General features: G+C 44.1%; 2 protein-coding genes across 6 annotated transcripts; both read right to left on the bottom strand.

Moving 5' to 3' along the window:
- Positions 1 to 2,673: 2,673 nt before the first annotated feature.
- Positions 2,674 to 17,427, bottom strand: stx3b (syntaxin 3b; the record flags this gene model as incomplete). Of its 5 annotated transcripts, none has more annotated exons than XM_080008717.1 (11): positions 17,238 to 17,427; positions 10,778 to 10,852; positions 10,577 to 10,676; positions 9,506 to 9,580; positions 9,336 to 9,406; positions 8,966 to 9,074; positions 8,429 to 8,502; positions 7,773 to 7,907; positions 6,992 to 7,102; positions 6,640 to 6,750; positions 2,674 to 2,751 (listed from the first exon to the last, which is right to left on the bottom strand). In XM_080008717.1, the coding sequence occupies exons 1-11, from the start codon at positions 17,265 to 17,267 to the stop codon at positions 2,674 to 2,676; spliced, it is 969 nt and encodes a 322-aa protein (XP_079864843.1). In that variant the 5' UTR covers positions 17,268 to 17,427. The 5 variants fall into 5 exon arrangements, with proteins under 5 accessions (XP_079864843.1, XP_079864841.1, XP_079864842.1 ...); XM_080008715.1 differs by lacking the exons at positions 2,674 to 2,751; positions 6,640 to 6,750 and adding exons at positions 3,289 to 4,956; positions 5,400 to 5,522; XM_080008716.1 differs by lacking the exons at positions 2,674 to 2,751; positions 6,640 to 6,750 and adding an exon at positions 3,289 to 4,956.
- Positions 17,428 to 19,320: 1,893 nt separating this feature from the next.
- ran (RAN, member RAS oncogene family) lies at positions 19,321 to 21,897 on the bottom strand. Its single transcript, XM_080008010.1, has 7 exons — positions 21,836 to 21,897; positions 20,960 to 21,022; positions 20,758 to 20,842; positions 20,406 to 20,531; positions 20,058 to 20,245; positions 19,788 to 19,958; positions 19,321 to 19,662 (listed from the first exon to the last, which is right to left on the bottom strand). The coding sequence occupies exons 2-7, from the start codon at positions 20,993 to 20,995 to the stop codon at positions 19,618 to 19,620; spliced, it is 651 nt and encodes a 216-aa protein (XP_079864136.1). The 5' UTR covers positions 20,996 to 21,022; positions 21,836 to 21,897; the 3' UTR covers positions 19,321 to 19,617.
- Positions 21,898 to 23,626: the final 1,729 nt, after the last annotated feature.

Consider the following 23,626-nt stretch of genomic DNA (forward strand, 5'->3'; position numbering starts at 1 on the left):
CACCTCTGGTAGAAGAACGAGAGTGTTAGGAGCCAGACGTTTCAACCAAACATTGCGTCGGCGTCGTTAAATAACCAGTTCGTGCGATACATTTACAGCAGAGTACGTGCAGCCCTGTCCGTGTGGAAGGCTAACTAGCTAGCATTGCCTAGCATACGTTGACGGCCATAGTGGTTAGCTGGCAGGCTGGTATTTGCGAACAATACGAGCCTAGCCGTTAGCGGTAGTATCTGGACACGACTCGCTTCAGCTTGCGGGGCGGGGGGGGGACCCAGTAAACGCGAACTGGCGGTTACCGGATCCCCTGCCGCTCCCATAGCTGTTCGGCCAGCGCTAGTGCTACATGGCTAACGCTAAACCTGGCTAGCTGACGTTAGCTCCCACGGCAGTTTTAAAGACTCTTTTTCCTGATACCTCTCGTGTGACGTCCTCGGAGCGGTTAACGGCGCCGTTTCCCCCCACTTAATGCTGGTCCGGACTCCCGGTGAAGTGTTTCCCCATGTTACGCTACGGTAATAACGACCGGACGGGTTGTTGTGCTTGTTATTGTGCGATAAAGTTAAAGCGATTCGCGTCGGGCCGCCATTTTCAGCTGGTCACAAAACACACACACACACACACACAGCCACACACACACACACACCAACGACAAGCTGGGGAATGACTGCACCCGCCCCCTCTGTTCACCACTGGCCAATAGCGGACGAGGAGCTGAGCAGGGCGGGCGATCTGATTGGACAGAATTGGTGGCATTCATCACAAATATGGAATAGATAATGACGCAGTGGACTGGACCCGTCTTTAAGAATATCCTTTTTGGAAGTAATTATATATATATATATATATATTATATTATATATTAAAAAAAAATATATATATATATATGATGATGAAAAGCCACACATCTGTTTGGCCTTTAATAGCTGCTCCTGCATTACGCACATATTAATCCCATCTAAACGATGCCACATTTTTGGACAAAATTGGATTTGCACAACACAAGCCGCACATGTTCGCCCCCACCTGTGTTTGTTTTGTGATGTCTTTTTGGGAATTGTGCGACATAATTCCCCCCGTTCCCTTCCACCGCACACCGACACTGTGGTAGAGGGTGGAAAACAAACAGTACATTATGTCATATAATGTACAACGTCAATAAGAGGGATTGGGCCCGTGATTTTTTTCATGGATAGTATTTCGCTTCCCTTCTTGCATGTTTGAAAAATTGCATTTACTCGCTGCGCAGTGCTACGAAACGCACATGTTTTAATGAAACGCACCCTCTTTTAATCGTTTTATTATCATACTTTGTGAATGGATTTTTCTTGTTTGCTTTGCTATTGTCACTATCTGATGTGCTTCTGATGTAAAGCACTTTGACCTACATGTTGTGTATCAAAGGTGCTGTACAAATAAAGGCTATTATTATTATCATTATTATTAGTAGTAGTATTTTATTTTATCATTATTTTATTATTTTATTATTATATTCGTATATTATTATTGTTATTATCATCTTTTTGATCATGATTATTATTATAATAATAATTATTATTATTAGTATTTAATTTCATCATTATTTTAGTATTATTATTGTTAATATCATTATCTTTTTGATTATTATCATTATTATTATTATCATTATAAGTGGTAGTAGTTTTATATTATGGTAGTTTTATTTTATTATTTTGTTTTATTATTCCAAAAGAAAAAGATTATTATTCTATTATTATTCTTATATTATTCTTATTATTATCATCATTATTATTATTATTATTATCATCATTAGTATTATTATTAGTAGTGGTAGTATTATTAGTAGTAGTGGTTACTAATTAGTAGTATTTGATTATTATTCTGTTTTATTATTATTGTCATCGTCTACAGAAGCCGCAATAATAAAAACGAATATAAATCTCGAATGCAAGATACAATGTACATCAATGTTTTATTACATAACAAGCTTCACTGGATTTACATGCAGTGATGACCAAACGATCCGCAAAACCCTTCACCCAAAAAACACGCGTGACAGTCGGAGCAGGTGGGGTGTGCGGAGACGCCCCAAAAACACCATTAAGTAAATGTAAACACAGTCAACAACTTCATACGAACAAATAGGAAGTAATAGGAAATAGAACACACACACACACACACACACACACACACACACACACACACACACACACACACACACACACACACACACACACACACACACACACACACACACACACACACACACACACACACACACACACACACACACACACACACACGGGGGCGCCAGTGGACATTTGATATGGTTCATTTTCAGCAATTAGTATTAAATATTAAATATGTGAAAAACAAATCAACAGCACATTTATTATCTTGTGTTTTTCAACACTTCAGACTTGAAAGAGGACACACACGGGAGGAGGGGATCACAGGACTGGCTTGGTTTGACTCTTTTACTTTCCCTTAAAAATGGGATTTTTAATAATTGACAGGATGGGATGGGGAGCACTTCAGTGAATCTTCTAGTTTTCGGAGAAAAACGTTTTTCCTGAAAACAAAGAAAATCATATTTAAAAAAAAAAAAAAAAAAAAAAAAGTTTAATTAGGGTTTTGTCAATGCTGAAACATAGTAATGTCACTTTTGAGCTTTGGGTTTACCTGTTTTATTCACCTTTATGAGAAGAAGCTGTACAGATAGGAGAAGCCAACAATCCCAATGATGGCACAGCACAATGTAATCATCATCTTTTTCTGTGGATATGACAGATATGGAAAATAACATCAGTGGTGATAGAGATTGGGGTGAGTATGATCAAGAACTGATAGCAAAACCCCCTCGCATTTATAAGCATATATTTTTTTTTAAGTGATGGGGAATAAAGTACAATGTGTGGTTGGGGATATGAGGAGAAAAAGGGTGAGGCAGGTAGGTGTAGGTGTGTGTGTGTGTGTGAAAGAGAAAAAAAGAGAAGTGAAAGAGAACCTCCACCTACCTCCACCTCACACGAACTGCCCAGTGAAACATGATTCGGGTAATACTATACAGTGGTGTTAAACTGTCACTTCACTTCACAGCCAACCCTGTTAGATGTAAACAGCTGGGGCCCATTTAAGAAGCATATTTACCGTTCTTCATTTAGTCTTGGGAGTGGTCACAATTCTGAGAAAAAAAAATTGCATTAAAATGTTTCTCACCAAGGCCAGCAACTTGGACCAGAAAGAGAAAGAAACCGGGATTAAAAAAAAGATAAAATCTTTTAATAAAATTTGATAAAATTCGTTCATTGAAATCTTCAGTATCATAACTTATGAGTACAAATAGAAGTCATTGAAATGAAATGGCTTTAATCTGCTCACTATAAACATATAATATAATTTCCACTTCCTCGTGTGGTGAAGTATTGTTCGTGGATAAAGGCATTTCGATTCAGGTGATCAAAGGAACAGATGAGGATCTCAAACTCGCACATCATATTTAAATACTCATATATGCAATATTCAAACCACCTTAACAAAACCACAAAAACAATGTTTTCAGCACTGGTGGTTGAAGACAGGTAGTGGGCTTTGATTTTGAGATGCATGTCTGTGTATTTCCATGGAATATGGCAGGTGTGGGAATGCCGCCTCAGTTGTTGTTGTTGTTGAGGAATGGCTCATTTACACTTTTATATTTGATTAAAAAGTTAAGAATGACGATTGGAATGCATGGTTTTGGATGTGCTACAGGAAAAGGACATCCCAAAAGCAAACGCACAAAACCCAGAGAGCTCTTTGCACTGGTAGCCTTTGGAGAGTTACAATTGAGGAAATCCCAGTTTAAAACCATCCAAAACCACATATGAGATGAACAAAGCTGATATGACATGATTTTGTTATTCATTAAAGTCCAGAACTATTTTTGATTTTGATTTGCTTCACTATGTGGTGGCTTCCACAAGAGGAGTCTGAATCCATCCTTTAGTTTCATCCAGTGTTATTTTTCTTAACCTGTTCTCTCTGTGCATCTATACAGACAAGTATTTTTTTTTTCTAAAATATCAACAGTGACAGGCTCTCTAAACTTAGGAATCATCAGGTGAGAATGAAAAACATCCGACCCCCTTTAAGTTTGGAGAACTATTCAGCACTATAAGGCAATAACGCACACATATTAAAAAGAAAAAAACAGCAATATAAGGCAAATAATAAATTACATGATTTAACTAAATCATGAGCAGATTTAATCTGAAAGTGCTGGATTGTGCCCCCTTTCTCTGAAAAAAACAAAACAAAACAAAAAAAAGCCCAATGCAGGAGGCAATAGCTGGCTTACTATCTCACTACTAAAATGTGCCACGGCTCAAAGCAGCTCGAAAACATGGCAATTTGGAATAATGTAATTCTTTAAGGGTAAAGACGAACCAGAAAACAAATGGAATAAACAACAACGTGTCATGGAGTCACTCAGAACAATCTTTGAAATGTTATGAACACATTAAATGCTCTGCAGAGTCGGTTTGTGTTCCCTTGGTGAAAGGATCTGGCATTTTTCAGTTCCCTTTTTGTTTTTCCCCCCCATAGGAGTCTTAGAAAAGTATTGTACAGTCGTCTTTTACCTTCTTTGCTTGTTTCCTAATCTGCGGCAGTGTCCTCACACTACGAGATCCCCCGCCACCCTACACCACGGGGGAGGGGGAGACCTAAGAGTCCTGATGCCAGTGGTACCAAGGCCTGGGAACATGGAACGATTTCCTCACATCAGCCGTTGGAAGGACGCTGTGCATTTTCTATAAATACAGAATGGTTCTTGTGCCTTTGTTCCGCTGATGAAGGGCCGGGTGGGAGTGGTGGCGAGGACGAGGAAGATGATGATGGTAAGGAGATGAGAAGCTCTCCCTATAGGGTCTGGGTGAGGATGATGATGAGAATGACAACAGCCAACACGGCACAGCACACGGCGATAATGATCATCTTCTACAGCCAGAGACAGGGGAGACGGAGAGAAGGAGACAGAGAGGGGCAGACAGTGCGTCAGGGTTGACGATGAGGCATTTCGGCATCAAGACCGACCCTGCACCAAACACAGACTCCGACCTCCGTCTGTCACGTGCCCACAACCTCTGCTGTTTGTTCTGCAGTGACCAGAGGCCAAGTATCTTAAAAGTGTTGGAAAGCAAACATAGGTGCACACCAGACACATGCACACACACGCACACACAATCTAAAATACAAACAAGCACACCCCACATAAACCAACTGAAGGTTGAGAGCAAACACACACATACACACACACACACACACACAGCAAATACACCCACCCACGAGTTGAGTAGAGAAGAATGCAGTCCCTTTTGCCCAAAGCTGGCTTCACACCCTCACCTAACGCTATAGCGGGGTCATGTTGTCCAGTTACTCACCCTTTCAATCTCTCCTTTACTCAAATATCCCCATCATGTCTTGTTCAATCCTACCGACAACCCCACAATCAGAGCTATTATGGCCAGCAAGATCAGCACGGCCACTGTTATTATCACGATTTTCTGTTGGGAACAACCAAGTGGATACAGTGAAGACCAATCTAACACACACACACACACACACACACACACACACACACACACACACACACACACACACACACACACACACACACACACACACACACACACACACACACACACACACACACACACACACACACACACACGTTGGAGCGCAACATTATGCAGGGGAACAGAACACAAATGCGAGGACGACCTTTGGAAGAGGAAGTGCATTGTTATCGATGGGAAACAATGGATGTGTCAAATATCATGAACACTTTTCGTAGCTTGGTCACAGCTTCATTTCAGGACCCCGTGCCCAAACCTTATGTCAAGAAAGGCATGCACATGCCAGCAGGCACACAATAATACATGAGCACGCGTGTGCGTCTGTACACAAACCACACACACATGCAAGAGAAACAGAACACAGCTGTAATAAACAGCAGTTATGAGTCAACGGTCGGAAAAACATGTTGAGACATTAATGGCAGACAGGAATGCAATAATAAAGTATGAAATACTAAGAAAGGACAGCGAGAAAAGGATGTGAAATCTGTTAGAGAAAAAAGAGATATGCGTGTGTCTGTGTGTGTGTGTGTGTGTGTAGGGATCTTGTGGGTTTTGGGGGTAGTCGGTCAGGGATACAGCGTTGGCGTACGGCACAGGGATCCAGTGGGCCAGGGTCCGTCACAGATCAGGATCAGGGGGGAAAGGTCGAAAGGTCGGGGTCACAGAGTCCAGAGGGAGGATGGTGGTGATGGTACGGAGTGGGGAGGGGGTGTATCTTCATGTCAGCCAGGCTTCCCAAAATCAGTATCTAGAGTTTGTGCGGTGAAGTTTAGAGGTGACTGTAACCTCACCGAGGCCACGAGGGGAAGACAGACTCCAAACATGCCCTGTGTTTCAGGGTTCGGGATATACTGTATTTTGCCATTTGCAAACCCCTTGTGGGTTTTAAAATGTGAATCAAGATGGGAGTGACATCACGCCCATTTTCTCCCCCTGTGGTTCTCCCCATTTCAAAGCGAGCAGTACTCCGAACCAGCCTTCCGCTTTTATGCGTGTTACACTGGGAAGCCGGGCTGTCGGGGTCAGGGGCGCCGCCACTCACGCGGCGAGCCTCTTGCTGAAACTTGGCGGCTTTCTTGGTGTCCGCCACGGCCCTCTCCACAAAGCCCACGGACTGGTCCATGTTGCTCTCAATCCTGTCAATCATTCCACCCTGACCCGGGGGCGGGACATCACAGGCGGATAAACGTGTCCGTGAGGGAAAAAAGGTTGATAAACAAGAGAAAGAAAAAGAACGGGAAGGATGTAGAAAAGCACGTAATTTAACTTGTGTTAGGGAGTGTGTGTCGCCAGTCTTTGTGGTTAGTAAACATGAAATGTTAAGTGGGTACAACATAAACCGCCCTCACAGGAAGCGTCACATTGCATCGTAGAGACAAAATGGAGTATAGTACCTTACGAGCTTTGGTCTGGTACCTTACGGCCTTTTTGGTCTCCATCTTGGCCACTGCTATGTGGTCCATTGACTTGGATACGTTCAGCTCTATGTTGTCAACTATGTCTCCCTGGAAAAACAAAAAAAGCATTTGAAGATGAATAATATCAAGCAAGATTAACAATAAGCCAAAGCCATTCAAATAGAAAGGACTCCATCTGTATTTCTAATGTAGACACAGGAGCTAGGATTACGAGAGCAGAAGAGAGTCTTTAATGCTTGATATGACGTCATTTACAGCAGGAACGATTGGCCGACGCAAACAAGAAAACAAACCAAATATGCATCCAGAAACAAATCACAACGGGGCGTAATCAAAACATACAAAAAAAAACAAAACAAAAAAAAATAGAACTGTGTTGAGAAAGGTTAAGAGCCTTACCTCAAAAAAGGCTTTCCCTCAGGAGGCATGGAGTAATCAGTAAGAAACACATGTTTACACAGCTGTATTGTCTATAATACGATGAAATATCCACGGTACTCGCGCCTTATTTTTGTATCTCTGATAAGAGGGCGTTTGCGATGAATTCCACAACGCAAGGAACTGAGCAGTGAGATGGAAGTGAATCAAAAGGAATGGAAGGTGGAACGGTAGAGGGCCGCATGAGCAGATGATAATATATCTAATAAATATAGATCAATGGAAGACACACTCGAGAAGGACCGCCGAGAAAACGCAGACGGCAAAGGAGTTGGATGGAACCACTGATGGATGGATAGCAAAGGGTAAAAGAGTGTACCTGGCTCTCCACCAGCATGGCGATGTCTACAAACATGTCATGGAGCTCCTTGATGCTGCTTTCCAGGCGAACGATGTCTTTGTGTCTGGCTTCAATCTCACTCAGGGCCTGCTTGGAGATCCCCGAGTCCACAATCTGTACCACGGAGACGCTCACAATCACAATCAAAATGACTTTATTTCACCGGCTGCGTTTACAATGTACTAGGAATTTGTTCTGGTGGTTATTGGTGCATGCCTACAGACGATTCGCATGACAAAAAACCTTCAGTCTGAGAAAAAAAACAAAAAAACTAAAATTTTTAAATTAAATAAAAATTGTAATAAAAGACTAATAAATTAAAATAGAATAAAAAGTAAAGCAAAAGAATAAAATATGATTTCCCAAATATACACAAATATCCGAAAAAAGCATAAAAAGTCAAGTTAAATATATAATATACACAGAATATACAACGTGATCCTATGCACAGGATAGATTGTTCTATGGGTATGAATCATATTTAATTAGAAATAATTCCATCTATTATATCATATAACCAATATGGTAATGCCATTTGCACTGTGCAACAAAGAACTTTCCTTTCAGATAAGATCAGTCTGCGTATCATTAAAGTATTAGTTTACCATTTCTTTACTCTTCCCACATGAGCTTACCCCAGCAGTGAACACAGCAGCATTGCCGCTTTCCAACATCTCCTCCAGTTCGTCATCTGTTGTGGCTTTGCCGGCTGGAAATCAGAAGCACAAGGAGAAAAAAAGAAAGTTAAAATGCTCCCATGAGTATATTGGATAGGAGGACATTTTGTTGGATTCTCCTCTTGTAGGGTTGCAGCATGGAGGTCCAGCATCCGTACTACAGCATATCACATTGCATGCATCAGTACGGTATTAATTACCTTTTTTTCTTCATTGTGTGTCTCTCTCTCTCTAAGTGTGTGCATATGCATCGTTGTTTGACTGCACCATTTCTGCCGCCTGTAAATGCCTGAATTTCCCTCCGGGGGGGATCAATTAAGTGTTACGTTATCTTATACGACTGCGTGTGTGTGTGTGTGTGTGTGTGTGTGTGTGTGTGTGTGTGTGTGTGTGTGTGTGTGTGTGTGTGTGTGTGTGTGTGTGTGTGTGTGTGTGTGTGTGTGTGTGTGTGTGTGTGTGTGTGTGTGTGTGTGTGCGCGCGCGCGCGTCGCTCACTGATCTCCAGCTGTCTCTGGATTCGTCCTTTACTCCTCTCCCTGAAGTCCACCTGGGCCTCGTTGTACTTCGTCATCACCTCCACAAACTTCCTGGACAGCACTGCATGCTGAGAGACACCGGGAAGCGCCCCGTTGGCGTGGCCACACATTTGACTTTTGCACGTATCAGATTATGTGTGGGGGGGGAAGGGGGCGAGGGTAAAGCCAAGCATTTATCAGCCAATATTTATCGGACTCCAAGCTAGGTCACAAAATCACATTTAGATGAAATGCCGGTGTAAAGACTTGCACGTTGAAGCTGTTCTGTTGAGTTGGTTTTGGTCGTTTGGTTATCGTTGACTCTGTTACTGGAGGCCCCTTGTATTTACCTGTGATTTACGTATCCGCATGTCGGCAGACACTCTTTCCTGCTCATCCGCCTCCAGATTCCTCTCGATGGCTGGGAATCAACACCAAGACAGGGATTAATCATCAAAATTTCCAATAAGTATTTTTGTATTTCCTGCTATTTGTATGCGTTTGGGGGGAGGTGAATTACTCTTGAGCTTGTTCCTGGCGTTGTTGGCCATCTTCTTGATGTCGTTTGTGATGGCCTCCAAGTCATCCTGCGTTTCTGTGGAAATAATGTGTCAGGGCAGTCAGTGCGTGCAGAGGAATCATCCCCTTTTTATTTATTATTATTTTTTTTTTATGTCCGCATTGCAGGAACTAGGAACGTTGGTAGTTCTAAGAATCCCGTTTTTTTTTTTTTTTTTAGCTCCTGCTCCAGGACAGGGACTAACCGGCACCAGAGGAACCTTCGGTGACGTACGTGCACGGCCCCTGGCCCCCCTGCGCACCGAGGACAGTCCGAAATAAGTGAAGGTTACTGAGTAAATACAACACGGAACTCGTGCTGAAACCCTGTCGGCTGACGTCACTTCAGAGTTCTTCTGCTGTTGCAAACGCAACCAGGAAAAATAAAATAAAAATGCCCCTCAGCGGTTTCTAGTCCTCAGGGGACCTCCCCGGGTTCCTAGCTCCCCTAGTTCCCACAACTGTTCGCTGCGAAAACGTCTGACAACCTTTAATTTCAACAGCAGCAAGATTCTCTTGCTGCTGTTGAAATTAAGGTTTTGTTTTGGCTTTCTCGTATAGAAAAATGAAAGCATTCAAACCGGGCTTATTTTTGTTACCATAGTTATAACGAAAAAAGTATCACAACAAGGTCGTAACTGGGTGAACGTCGACTTCCACGATTTCAAAAAATTCTAACATTTATCTCACACATTCCCCCAATAACGGGGTGGTGGCGCTGTACGGTTCCTGCTGCTGTACCGTTCCTTCCTGCTTCAATTTTGTAGAATCCTTTGCACGAAATCTTCACTCCATAATTATTTTTTGGGGAATATTCCCTCATTCCCAATACTGATATCTGCTTCTCTATGATAGCTCAACATTCTTGCACAATACCTTTGCATCATACACAGCACGGCTACAGATATTGTTTGAAAGAGAATTAGTGCAAATTGGATCCTCCGCAAAGAACATTGAGGAAATGTTAGAAAAGCAGCAGATAGAAAGGCTTGGAAGAAGGGAGTGAAAGATGGAGGGAGGTTCAGCGTCTTACTCTGGTCCGACGTGGGAGCAGACAGGATGACCGAGAAGAGCTTTTTCACCTCGGCCACATTGTCGTCAATCTTATCAATGCTGTTCCTGATGTCCTCAATCTAAAAAAAGACAAAAAAAAAAAACAAACAAACACCAAAATCTATCCCAAAACCAAAACAAAACAAAAGATTGTTTGTTCCCACGTTGATAAAATTCACACCTGAGAGAAGAACTCGTCCATAAAGGCTGCGTTGTCCATCGCGATCTCCACTTCTTCGTCATCTTGGTCGCACGTCTTCAAGACAGAAGGGGGGATAAGAGCAAAGAAAATATCAGACGTGTCGACTCCTGTGGGCAACCGCTTAACGCATAGGTTTCGCAATTTTTCAACCCGGGTCTTATTCAAATGTTGCTTCCCATCACTGATGAACTTTTCATTGCAATCGGAACGCTCTGCTGCGGCATCAAACTGTACTTGAGTGCAGTCCAAGGAGGCAAACTTTTAAGCCTTGGAAAAAATGCCGAATCTCCTTTCTCGAGTCATAATATTTGCTGACAATGTTCATATATTATATCAAAGAAGATTAATTGTTGCAAACCAAGCATTTTAATCAGGTTGTTATTTTGCACCACTGCTGATCAGCTCTTTTGGCTACATACGTGATAATGTTAGAGACTAGAAACAGGAAGTTGCATGGCTTCCTACTGTGAAACTGCTGTAGCACGGGTTATACTCCTCCCAAAAGGCCACAAGAGGCGTGTGTAGCTGGAAAGTGTAAATGTAGCACAAACTAACTAATCCGCTAAAAATGACATAACCTAATATAAACGCATACCCAGATACCTGTGCTTCAGCTTTAGGCGCATGTATGTGGGGAAAAAAGGTAAAATGTCTCAACATGGCTTCCAGCTGTGGGAGGGTCAATAAAGTACTCAAGTCAACACTGTCTCCATAAAAATCAGAGAAGATGTGAATGAAAGTCTTTACTCAGCAGTCTAAATAATACAGCAGGTCTGTGGACACAACACATCACAAAACTCCCTGTTAACACACACTAACGCAGCAGTCGGGCCACACGCCAGACTGTTGAAGAGCTCGAGGTGGACTCGAAAAATAATCACGTAAACAGACGAGCTGGTCGGAGAAAACCGCAGCACTATGTGACGAGAAAAGTAGTATTTTTCTGCTTCCCTAAAGGAAGAAATCAACAACATGGGGATCCAAATAAAATGAACGTTTGAATGAGCACTCGACGAGTTAGTGCCTGAACCGAACGTTTTAATAAAGTGTTAACATTTTAAGATCCCCGTTAATCCGCAATGGCCAAAGTCAAGACCTACAAAGAAAAAAAAAAAAAAAAAAAAGCTTCAAATATAATTTTACGACTTCAAATCACCCGACTGCGCCGCACCTTTCCTAAGTCAGCTGACCTTAGGACGAGAGCTCTGATCTGCCCTCTGAGCCCCAAAATGAAAACTTGACATCCAGGTCAGTGCTGTACTTAAGGCAGGCCACGCAACCAAGATGAAACATAACTACCACAATATATGGCTGTAATTATAGTTATTAATGTATTATATTGGCTGTTGACACCTGAATCATGACACGCAGCACATCTCGAGTACCACACAACCTACTTGGAATTTACAATAACGGCCTTACTAATTTGAGGTTACTACACTTGGTCGAGTCAAATTCCTTGGTTGGTTCTATTTGACTACAAATGAGAATACACTAGTCCTTTGATCAAGTCGTAAATAGTCATAAATAAATATAAAGAAAGATGGAAAACGTTATTGATCCCCAAAGGGTAGACTCATCTGCAAACATACACTGTGTGCACGCTGTATGTAGCACACAGACAAGAGGACTTGTGTCTTGTTGTGTTATACCTTACATGGTTATCAGGCTATAGACACCCACTGGGTGCATAACCGAGAGCTTGTCACGTTTAAATACAAAATGCAATTCAAGTACATAAAACACCAGAAAGCAAGGGGTCTCCATTCCAGATAACCGGGGCGGATTCTCCCCAAGTTAAGTCTGTATTTAGAACTCAACTTTCTGCACACTTGTACATAATTTGAATTGCAAATGATTCCCTAACTACATTGTCCAGGCGGCCCCTGCATCACAAACAACTTGTAGGAAAATGCGCCGTGCACATAAAGGGACGCGCAACTTCCTGGAATTAGACAGCAAGTTGTTTATGCCTGAACAACTCACTTATGCCAGGCTATGCGAGGGCGTGCGCAGGTATACAAAGTTCACACACACACACACACACACACACACACACACACACACACACACACACACACACACACACACACACACACACACACACACACACACACACACACACACACACACACACACACACACACACACACACACACTTTCTGCAGCAGTGAGATAAGACCCAGCATTCATTTCCTTCCTGTGTCTGTCATGATTCAAACGTGTCACACGCTTACACCAACAGAACAGGTCAGAGCCGTGCACATTGGCTTAAAAAGACGCAGGATAATATTTGTTTTCTTGAACGGTTTAAAAACGCTGACAGGAGCAGGTCCAGGGGGCGACTTTTCCCCGCCGAGCCCGTTTCTGAGGAAGCCTTCACAACAGCCTCATAAAACTCTCACCGCGAGACGAGCGTAAAATGTTCCTCCCGCCGTCGTCAACCCGTGAGACGTCACCGTCACGAGGGGAAATAACCGACACGCCACGAAACAAGTCTCAAGGACCGGCGATTCAAAAGGTCCCTTCCAGGGAGGGGCACTTGGTGTTTGTAGAGCACAACACACTATTTCCCATCACAAATAACGTGATATGGACTGAAGTAGGACAAGACGTTTTCAGCTGTATGTTAATTGTACAGAAAGATCATTTACACAGCAAGCAACATTTTCTATCAGAGACCTGACGGTGATGTGCCCGTCAAATAGATAGAAACAGACCCATTTCATGGCAGAGTAGACATTCAATCAACTCAAAAAGAGGCTTTTATTGGGAACTACTTTCTTATCCTCTTTTGTAACTCTACATAATTATATTCCAATTCTATGTTGCAAAGCTCAAATAAAATAACATCTAAGAATCTTCATTTAGAAGAACCTTCCCGTCACTCTAACGTACTGTACGACGGTGCGTTTTAATGAGATATTTGGAAGCAGCTTGTCCATGAACACCATTTCTGTTTTACCATCGCCGTCATTTATCGAATTCTGTTGCTATATCAGTGGTATGAACGTTATTAATGTTTTTTCTGGGGTTTTTTTCCAGGAAATTTAGGATTGAGGGAACCCCGGAAGGCCTGGAATCAATCTCCATCTTTATAAAACCCAGATAGCAATAACATGCCACAATCCCACACTTGGATACTACGAGATAATCCTGAAAACCTCCCATAATTCTCCAAGCCTGAAAAAAAAAATAATAATAATAATAATAAAAAGGACAACATAAATTCTTCAAAATAAAGCAATAAATACATAATAATAATAATGATAATAATAATAAAGTTTTAAGTATAATGTTGCTGAGATTGTGATGTGGTGGGACGACTGCACACACAATTTAATTTGTCCAGCATCAGTGATGATCAGCAAAATCATTATCGTATGAGGCATTTGTTCACCTAACATTGACACATTATGCTTAATGCCAGTAATTCAACAGAAACATCTGACCGGATGCACATTACCCTTCAATAGGGAAATTATTGCAAAATGTTATGATTAATGCAGGTTACACTGTGTGTTCTGCATCTCATACTGCATGTGGACCTCTTAGTGGTCATCACAGCAAACAGCTCTCTCCAAATGAACTTCATCGTAGTAAATATTACACTCGAATGACAAAAATTGGTTCACTGGAGCAAAACTAAGTAATAGAGCAAAGCACTGGGAGGAAAACCTGTGGTCCTGTTGTGATTCCGAGAGAGAAAAAAGGGAAATCCCACTTCAGCCAGAGATCCAAGTTCATGCACAAATCTGTGAGTGCCTGCCGTGTTGGAGAGTCCTTGAACATGTCTTCTAACTTGGGAGCCATTAAAGGAAAAAAAATAAAAATAAATTAAAAAAAGGGGGGGTGAATTTTACAAAGAGGATTAACAAAACTTTTCATTATAAAAAGGCAGAGAAGAGAAATTATGAATGGAGAGCAGACAAAGCAACAGGTGGGCTGACAGAGAGAGAGAGAGAGGAATGGAGGAAAAGGCAGAACGTCATCAGGGAACGAAAGGGTTGAGATTGATTCGTGGATCTCTTGTCTTCTGGACCGTCGGCCGGAAGCACAAACACATGCGCCTCAAAAGGATATTTGCGGCGCGCCGCTTAAAAAATCTGCCCGAAACAAACCACCTCGGTGAGTGAGTTGACAAGAAAAAGGCAAGAAAGACAGGCATCATAAAAAATCGTCATCGTGAACGCATGATGCCGGATGGAGCCCGCTGGGTGTCCAGGTCCCTGGTGATGGTCTACAGCAGTGGTGCTCAACACGGAGTCCCCAGCAAAATCATTCATTGTTTCTTTTACCATTGTTTCATTTTGAGGATGTCTCTTTTCATACTTCCATTGTTATCTATCTCACTAAAGCATTAATAGGGACTGAGGTTTGGTAGGTTTAAATAATAAATAACAATAAACACCTTGTCAGATTTGGGTCCCAGGGACAAAATCGGACCAAATGGGGCATGATACTGTCCATCAAATGAAGTGTTCTTCACACGGAAAAGGGTTGAGCATCAGTGGTCTATGGCACCCACCAGTTTGCATCCTCCTCTCTTGCTTTCTTAAATTTTGCAGTCACATCTTAAATAAGGAAATGGCACCCGACATCACATCACACCTTGAGTGGAAAAACTCTGAACACAAGTATTTGCATGTGCATGTTACGTGGTATGGAGATTGAATTAATAAACTGCCGAGAAAACAAGGGATGGACAAAGATTCCATTGTGTGTTCAATCAAACTGAAATATTTGACAGTATGAATGTGAGACAGCATTGGCTTAAAATAGAAAGAAAATGACCACCACATCGACAGCTGGGGCAAGTAAATAAAAGGAATTCAGGAAAAAAAATACAATTCCAAGGTCAGTCGTTCTCTTAGTTGGGAGTTTGCTAAGTTAGCAGGAAGGCTGAGCCCTCACACACACAAGCACAGCTCCGGGCAAAACTATTATCTGGAGTTTCCTGTTGCTCCTCTTTTCCCCAAAGACAATCCGGTATTATGTCAGCTCACACACACGCACACGCACACACACACACGCACACACACACACACACACACACACACACACGCACACACACAGCTAAACATTAGGGAAATGAAGGGTGAAAATCCAGAAAAGCTCACGAAAGGTGAAGGAGAACTGGGAGGATAACTTGTGAGACGGGTTGCAAATCAGAAAAGAAGAAAGCAACACTTAATAACCTACGCTGCTTGTGCTCCGTCAACCTCAACAACAGTAAACTAAAGGTCACACAGACGGCCGCGGCCTACTTTGTACTTCATACGTCTAACTGCTCCTTCCCTTCGTGGAATTGATACCAACTGTGTGAGCTCCCGAAGCCGGCGGCGTCACCAACTTAAACACAGCAAATATTTGGCCAACAGGTCCTGGGTGGCCATGGAAACACATCTCAGCTGGGCGGCCGGTCCAGATCCCGGCCCCACCTCACAGTTAGTAAAGACTCCTTATTGTCGGTCGACGGCCGGATCCTGTTTCCTGCTGAGAAATGGTTTGATAAACAGACGGGTGTTCTCCTAGGGGCCTCCCGCTCTTTAGCCGGCGGCGTGACCGTGTACAGGGGTTTGTTACAAGGACATGTGGGTTCGTGAGGGAGGCTCAACCCAGATCCGATGTCCATTGACGGCGGTTGTGCACCAGGATAAAGACACCTATTGAACAGATTGGTTTGTTTTTGGTGTATAATATGGCGTGCATAATATGGTGTATGTACTGTGGTGCATGTATATACCTTCTAACAGTGTTTTCTTCTATTGTGGATGCCCATAATGATTCAGGAAATTTGAATAAACATGTAAAGTAAGGCGTTTGACAGAAGCCGGCGTCTTTTTTGTCTTTTTTTTTTTTTTTGCTTTTTTGAGGCTTCCCTTAGAATCTACCCAACCCTGTAGTTGACACTGTGTCGTATTAATATGAACAAGAGTTATTTTGATTAAGCAAAATGAATTTTGGGTGAATTGCGAGAAGATTTGCGCATTGTGCGGATGTGGAGGGAGGACTACACGTCCTCTACACCTGCACAGCGTACGAGCACGCCCATGTAATATTTCAATTACAGTATTTGGAAGACTTGATCTCAATTTCAATATTACAATTTAATTAATGACGTGATTCCCCTTATTCGTCGCCCTCTGGGTCGGAGTATTCCACATTAATCTCTTGGCGGTGGAACTTCACCTCCGACGCGCTACGCGGCCACGGCGCCGCACCTGCGGGGTCCAACGGCTTTAAAACCCAAAACTTCCTTCAAGACATCTATTCTCCAGGCGACCGAAAGCGGGACCAGGCCACCGGCGGGACATGCACTTGTCGGGGGAGGGGGAGCCGGCGGGTTAGGATGTGTTGCCGACCCCGTGCCGAGGCCCCGCGGGTCCAGCCCGGCGGCACCGAGAGGAATACGCGGAGGTGTCCGGGGAGACCTTACCGCTTTGAGCTGCTCCAGTCGGTCCTTCATCTCGCCGGCTGCTGCGGAACTCCCCCCGACAGACGCGAAAGCGCCGGTACAAACGACCGAATTCAACCCGACACGCTCGCTCGCTCGAACCGCCGCGTCCTCGGCCGGCTTGGCAGCGGCACGGATCCCGGCTGGAAGAGCGACTTCGGAGCGGTCCCGGCGAGGGGGCGTCGGGCGCGGCGGCGCGGCGGCGGGGTGGGTGGATGGGTGGGTGGGCGGGTGGGGGGGGGGCTGGGTTCAAACTTTTCAACCACCGAAAATGAGTCTTCCCCGTCGAGTTTCCATCCAATATGGCTGCTGCGGGGTTATTCAATTTTTTTTTTTTCTTCCTGCTAAACCTCTCGGCTCCGGGGGATTAAAACGACAGTTGTGCTGCGGCCGCGTAATCTCTCTCCGTCCCCGCTGCGCCGCCTCGGATTAATCGTCACGAAAAAAAAAAAAAAAAAAACGCACTTTTTTTTTTTTCTTTTTTTTTTTTTCCCGTGAGCGCGAGTGCGCATGCGCGCGCACGCACACCGGGGCCCCGCCGCGGGACGCCTCGCCCCGGCGCACCTGCACGCGCACCTGCGAGCCGGTGCGACCGAGCCCGATTCTGTGACACCGCTTTCGGGGTCGCGGTGGGGGTTGTTCCCCCAAACTGGGGTCCGCGGTCCCCGAGGGAGTCATGGAAAGAATTGTTTTTGTGTGTGTGTGTGTGTGTGTGTGTGTGTGTGTGTGTGTGTGTGTCTGTGTGTGTTCGCCAGTTTAAAACAAAACAAAACATATTTCGTATTATAATATATGATAAGAAATATACACTTTGAAATGGAGCACTTCTCAAAACACATTTGTATAGATCTGCTTTTGTGCGATCTCTTTTATTTTTATTTACTTTTTTTTTTTAATATATTTCTTACTATGATATAGTGTAAAAAGAATTTGTCTCTTCATCCGAAGGTATGATTATTATAATTATTATTGTATATCTTGTTTTTTTCTTTCACGTGTATTTTTCATATTTGTTATTATAATGCAGTTTGCGGCAGAGAAACTTTGGAGGAGAAAAAAAAACCCTTCACAAATCATGAATGACCACGATCCGCGATAAGGAAACGATACTTCAAATCACTGTAATTACTGTTATCACTGTAGGTTACTACCCTGTCATCCCTGTGGATAGGAGTCTATACACAGTATATTGTTTTTTTTCATAACTTATCCCTTTCCAAAACAAGAGAAACTTCTCAAAATTCAGTGGGGGGTTTTTTTTATGCAGTGGCTTTGCTTATCTGGATGGGACCAGGTGGTATAAACCCTTCAGTAAACCCATGAAAACGTGCTGTGAGCAACGACTGCAGAGTGTGAAAAGTACTTTATGTAACGTGTGGTATTTCAAGCAGGGGATGGGCTGACACCCAGCGGCTGTTGTCTGTAACTGAGCCTGCGTTTCTCAAAATGACCCAAACCAACAGGTTTGCGACGCACAACACATCGGGGTCATTCGATTGGGAACGCACTTGCAATTTAAAAGTGAAAAAAATTTAAATTGTGCCTGCAGGAATTACACACGCTTTGAAAATGCAAACCCACAGGATGCCATAATGCAACTTATCCAGGCTGCATTCGTAAGACTAGACTTCATGGCTTTTCTTTTGGACAAATACCTGCTTATTCAATGAATTATCGCAGGCAGAAGGAGGGCGAGTACTAGATTGGATGAAGTCAAAATATTGGGTATGTTATGGTTTTCAACAGTTAATCCAGAAACAGCATTTTAACATTAGGTCCAAAAGCAGGTTTAGGGTTTTATAGCAAATTTGAAATGGATAAATAAAATCTGACAAAATGAAGACGTCACAAACCCTAATTAATGCCTTTGAACACTTTTCAAACACTCTACAGATCTGCAGAGAACCTGTTTTACAGGAAACATTTCAGACAGCAATTTCTGTGGATCTACAATTTTAATGTTCCTTATAAAATGAAAACCTAACCATGACATGTTAAAGGCCAAATTACAAAACTACACCCACACATCCAGCATTATTATAGCACATATTCCAAAGTAAAGCAATGATATTGAGAATGTTTTTATTCAAAGTTTATTCCCATAGTGCTTCCAGTGGGTCTTACAATAGCATTATGTGAGCTGGGGAGGTCGAGTGGAGATGGAAGGGGGCGGGGCGTGTCTTAAGTGGAACATCCTTTCCAGCAAATCGTATTAGTTTTAAAACGTAAACAAAAAAGTTCAAAAAATAAATCTGCAACATCATTTAGGAATCTGCAAATATGCAACAAGGAAAGGCGCCAAACTCCGAAGGGGAACCGGACAAGTTTCTGTGAGCTGAGGGGGGGGGCGTCTGGTAACAAGTTAGAGTTCATCGTCGTCTTCTGGGAGCGCCGTTTCTGCCGCCACCTGCACAGAAGAAACACCCAAGAGTTTATATCAACCAAACGGAGCGCCCGAAAAATCAAGACGAACCACTCCGTAAGTGACTGCACACGTTAACAGTCGCTCCACGCAGGGTGGGCGTCACTCACTTTGAGTTCGTCCTCGTAGCGCGCGGCGAGGCTGGGGTCCATCTGGACCTCTGGGGGAGCGAGGGCGGGCATCTCCACAAACTCCAGGTTGGGGTCGCCGATCAACTTCCTCGCTAGCCACAGGAAGGGCTTCTCAAAGTTGTAGTTACTCTTTGCCGAGATGTCGTAATACTGCCAAGGGACGGGACATTATAAGCATTGAGGGGGGGGTCACAAATGGGAACTCAAATCAAAGATGGCCGCTGGGTTCAACCGGCATTTGGGGTTTACCTGCAGGTTCTTTTTGCGGTGAAACACGATGCTCTTTGCTTTGACTTTCCTGTCTTTGATGTCCACTTTGTTGCCGCAGAGGACTATTGGAATGTTCTCGCAGACGCGCACCAGGTCACGATGCCAGTTGGGCACGTTCTTGTAGGTGACTCGAGAGGTGACGTCGAACATGATGATAGCGCACTGAGCTGCGTGCGGGAGGGAGGGGAAACCAAGAGTTTAAGGTTACTCGACATCAAATCATAACAAGGCCCTGGAAGTTTGAAGTAGTGCACAGGGCCGTGTCCCGCCCTCAATGTTAAACTAAAGCGGAGATGCGTTACTTTGTCTGCCCGTGGGGATTCTTACCTTGGATATAATAACCGTCTCTGAGCCCTCCAAACTTCTCCTGTCCAGCCGTGTCCCATACATTGAATTTAATGGGCCCTCTGTTGGTGTGGAAGATTAGAGGGTGCACCTCAACTCCAAGGGTGGCTGGGATGGAAACAGATCAAACGCATCAACACAAGTCCCCGGCACAGCGGCTTCCATTGGAGTGAATCACATATATATATATATATATTCTATATCATTAAGCAGAATCTGGTGTAATAACTTCACTACATCAACTTCTGGCAGAGTCACCCATTCCACTGTATTTGTTGACAATTTGTAACTACATTAAATGAATTCAATGGAACAACAAAACAACGGCACTGACCAACATATTTCTTTTCAAACTCCCCGGTTAAATGTCTCTTCACAAAGGTGGTCTTCCCAGTTCCTCCATCTCCGACCAGCACCAGCTGAAACACCAAGTCGGGCACGATTTAACACACCGTGGCTCGGGTTACGCCGAGTTACAAACAATAAATGATGGGAGATAAATAAGCAAAAATAATATTAAAATAAAATGGCTTTACCTTGAACTGAACCGTGATGTGTTGCCCTTCTGCCATCGTAGAGTCGTTGTTTCTGGAAACGATCTGCGGAAACAAGGCGGGATGGTCAGTCGTGCAGCACCACGCACTACCCAGCGACACCAAAGCGTGTTCTTATTGTGACGGCGGCTATTTAGAAGACCCCGTTTTAGGGCTGAACCGGTCGCGGTGTTTTTGTTGCAGCCTGACAAACTCCCGGGGCCGGCGTGCGTCGGGATTGCGGCTTTCGGGCGGCCCAGCTAATTTAGCTCGACACTCTAGCACTTTCTTTCCGGGCGGCGTCAGCTTAAAATCACACATTCGGATCGCGATGCCCACTGCGTTATCACTAACGCCGGACGCAGGGCTGGAAGACAGCCAGACAACGCGCCTGCCAACGCGAGTAGTCGGATCTGGGAGCAACCGTTAGCTACGTGCTAATGCTAGCGGCTGAGTGCGCCACACCGCACTTTGTCACAGTTCGACTAGAACAATCGGACGGTGGAGCGTTTCAGCCCGTTCCGCCCAGCGACCGACGGCCCGTAGCGAAATGTCATCGACGAATAGCGACTTCCCGCAGCTCGGGGGGACCCCGGGCACCTTGCGGAGAACAATGCAACGGAATGCGCCGGACCTGCGCTAGCCCGGCGGCGTGGAAGGCGCTCTTTCGACCAGGCTAACGGCTAACGGCTAGCTAGCGCAAGGGCTCAGCGGGAAAATCTGCGCACACGTGGTACAAATGCAACGGTCGGAGTCCCCTCCGCGAGTCGGCCGGACGCCGAGCCTCGAGGCCCCCGCCACGCGGCGCCACCCCAGGCGGCGCCTGGAAGCCGAATTTAGAACCGCGCGGCGCCGACGGCGGCGCCGAGCGACACTCACCCGGCAGCGAGGAGAGGGAAGAGGAAATGGCTGCGTTCGCGGGAGAGTCGGAGCGGACTATGAGGCCGTTTCCGCCCACGTCACGTGACCATCGCAGCGGTTAAAAAAAACAAAAAAAAAAAAACCGTGCGTCATAAGCACCGTGTCCGTGCCGCGATGCGAACCACGGAGGCCCGCGGGACGTTTGCGGGTGACTCGAGGCCGGGAAACTACCCCGAATTGTCGACGCGGGGCCCCGTCTCTAACAGCCTTTCCTTTCCAAGTTCTCCGAGTAGGAGATCTGCTTGTTCCCCCCGGTTCCAACGTCGCGCAGCGCCGGACTCCGCACTCGCCTGTCGTTTGCGTCAACAGCGCCGCCATCTTGCCGCGGTGTCTGAATGTGCGCTCTATTCGCGCTCGGTTAGATAAGATTCAAGATTCAAGATTCAAGATTTTTTATTTGTCACATACATATACATACTTTCATACATATATGCAGTGAAATGTAATGCAACGCACCCGGTGATAGCACACAATATGTCCTCGGAAAAAAAAAATAAAAGTAAAAAATTCCTTTCTAATAGACCGACTAACTGACGTGACCTAAAACGTAATACAGTAAGTTGAATACTTATAGAATAAGATAAAAATATATAGAATAAAATACAATAAAAATAAAATGGAATAGATAGAGGGAATATGCCTATGTATATACAGATATACAGATATCGCGCAGTTTTATAACAAATAATGTATAAATACACATATACACACATACATGGTGTCTGAACATATAATGATGTTTTTTCCTGTTTTTAACATAGCCCCCTCCCATTACCTCCCACCCAGTGCGACGGATTTGTGCACCAATTTGTAGCAAAAACCGTGCCATATTTCATTAGAATATCAACTCACTCGTGTAATTTGTTAGGAAAACTATACTAATACTTGCAATATGCCCACATATCAATCTCAGTGCATTTCGTTGGCTGTCATTATTGCCCATGTCACATGTCAACTCTGGGTAGGGCCTCCCTTTGCTCCCAAAACACTTAAATTCTTCCTGGCATGGATTCCATAACATTTTGGAAAACATTCCTTTGAGATTCTGCTCGATGTTGACACGATCGCATCCCACAATTCCTGCAGATTTGTCAGCCGCACATTCATGCTGAGAATCTCCCGTCATATCACATCCCAAAGGGGTTCTTTTGAATTCAGATCTGGTGACTGGGAAGGACACTGAAGAGCGTTGAACTCACTGTGACGTTCATGAAAGAAGCTTGAGACGACTTTTCCTTCGTGACACGGTGCATTATCGTACTGGAAGTAGCCGTTTGAAGAGTATTGAACGCTCAGCTGTGGCCATGAAGGGATGCACATGGTCAGCAACAATCAAATAGGCTGTGGCATTCAAGCGATGATTGATTTGTATTAACGGGCCCAACATGTGGCAAGAAAAATGTCCCCACACCATTGCACCACCGCCAACAGCCTGGACTGTTGACACGAGGCAGGTTGGGTCCATGGATTCATGCTTTTGGCGCCAAATTCTGACCCTGCCATCAGGGTGCCTCAGCAGAAATGGAGATTCATCAGACCAGGCTACGTTTTTCCAGTCTTCACCGACACCTTTACGATCCACCCATGCGTGACCACAAAAATAACCAGATGGCGTTGAATTTGTGAAAGGAGATAGCACTTTCTCTGTATAAAGATTTGGACTTTTAATACCGAGGGACTTCTTCATTATGTTTACACAGACAATTTGCACAAACCCACAACTTCTGTATATAAAAAAATAAATAAATC

Source organism: Zeus faber, assembly GCF_960531495.2.
Source record: "Zeus faber genome assembly, chromosome: 10".
Lineage (NCBI taxonomy): Eukaryota > Metazoa > Chordata > Actinopteri > Zeiformes > Zeidae > Zeus > Zeus faber.

Excerpts from the sequence above, each read along its gene's own strand:
- ran (XM_080008010.1), bottom strand. The coding sequence starts at position 20,995 with ATGGCAGAAGGGCAACACATCACGGTTCAGTTCAAG. Across the intron at positions 20,532-20,757 it reads GTTTGAAAAGAAATATGTTG|CCACCCTTGGAGTTGAGGTG; the intron begins GTCAGTGCCGTT and ends TTTCCATCCCAG. Across the intron at positions 19,663-19,787 it reads GCTACGAGGACGAACTCAAA|GTGGCGGCAGAAACGGCGCT; the intron begins GTGAGTGACGCC and ends TCTTCTGTGCAG.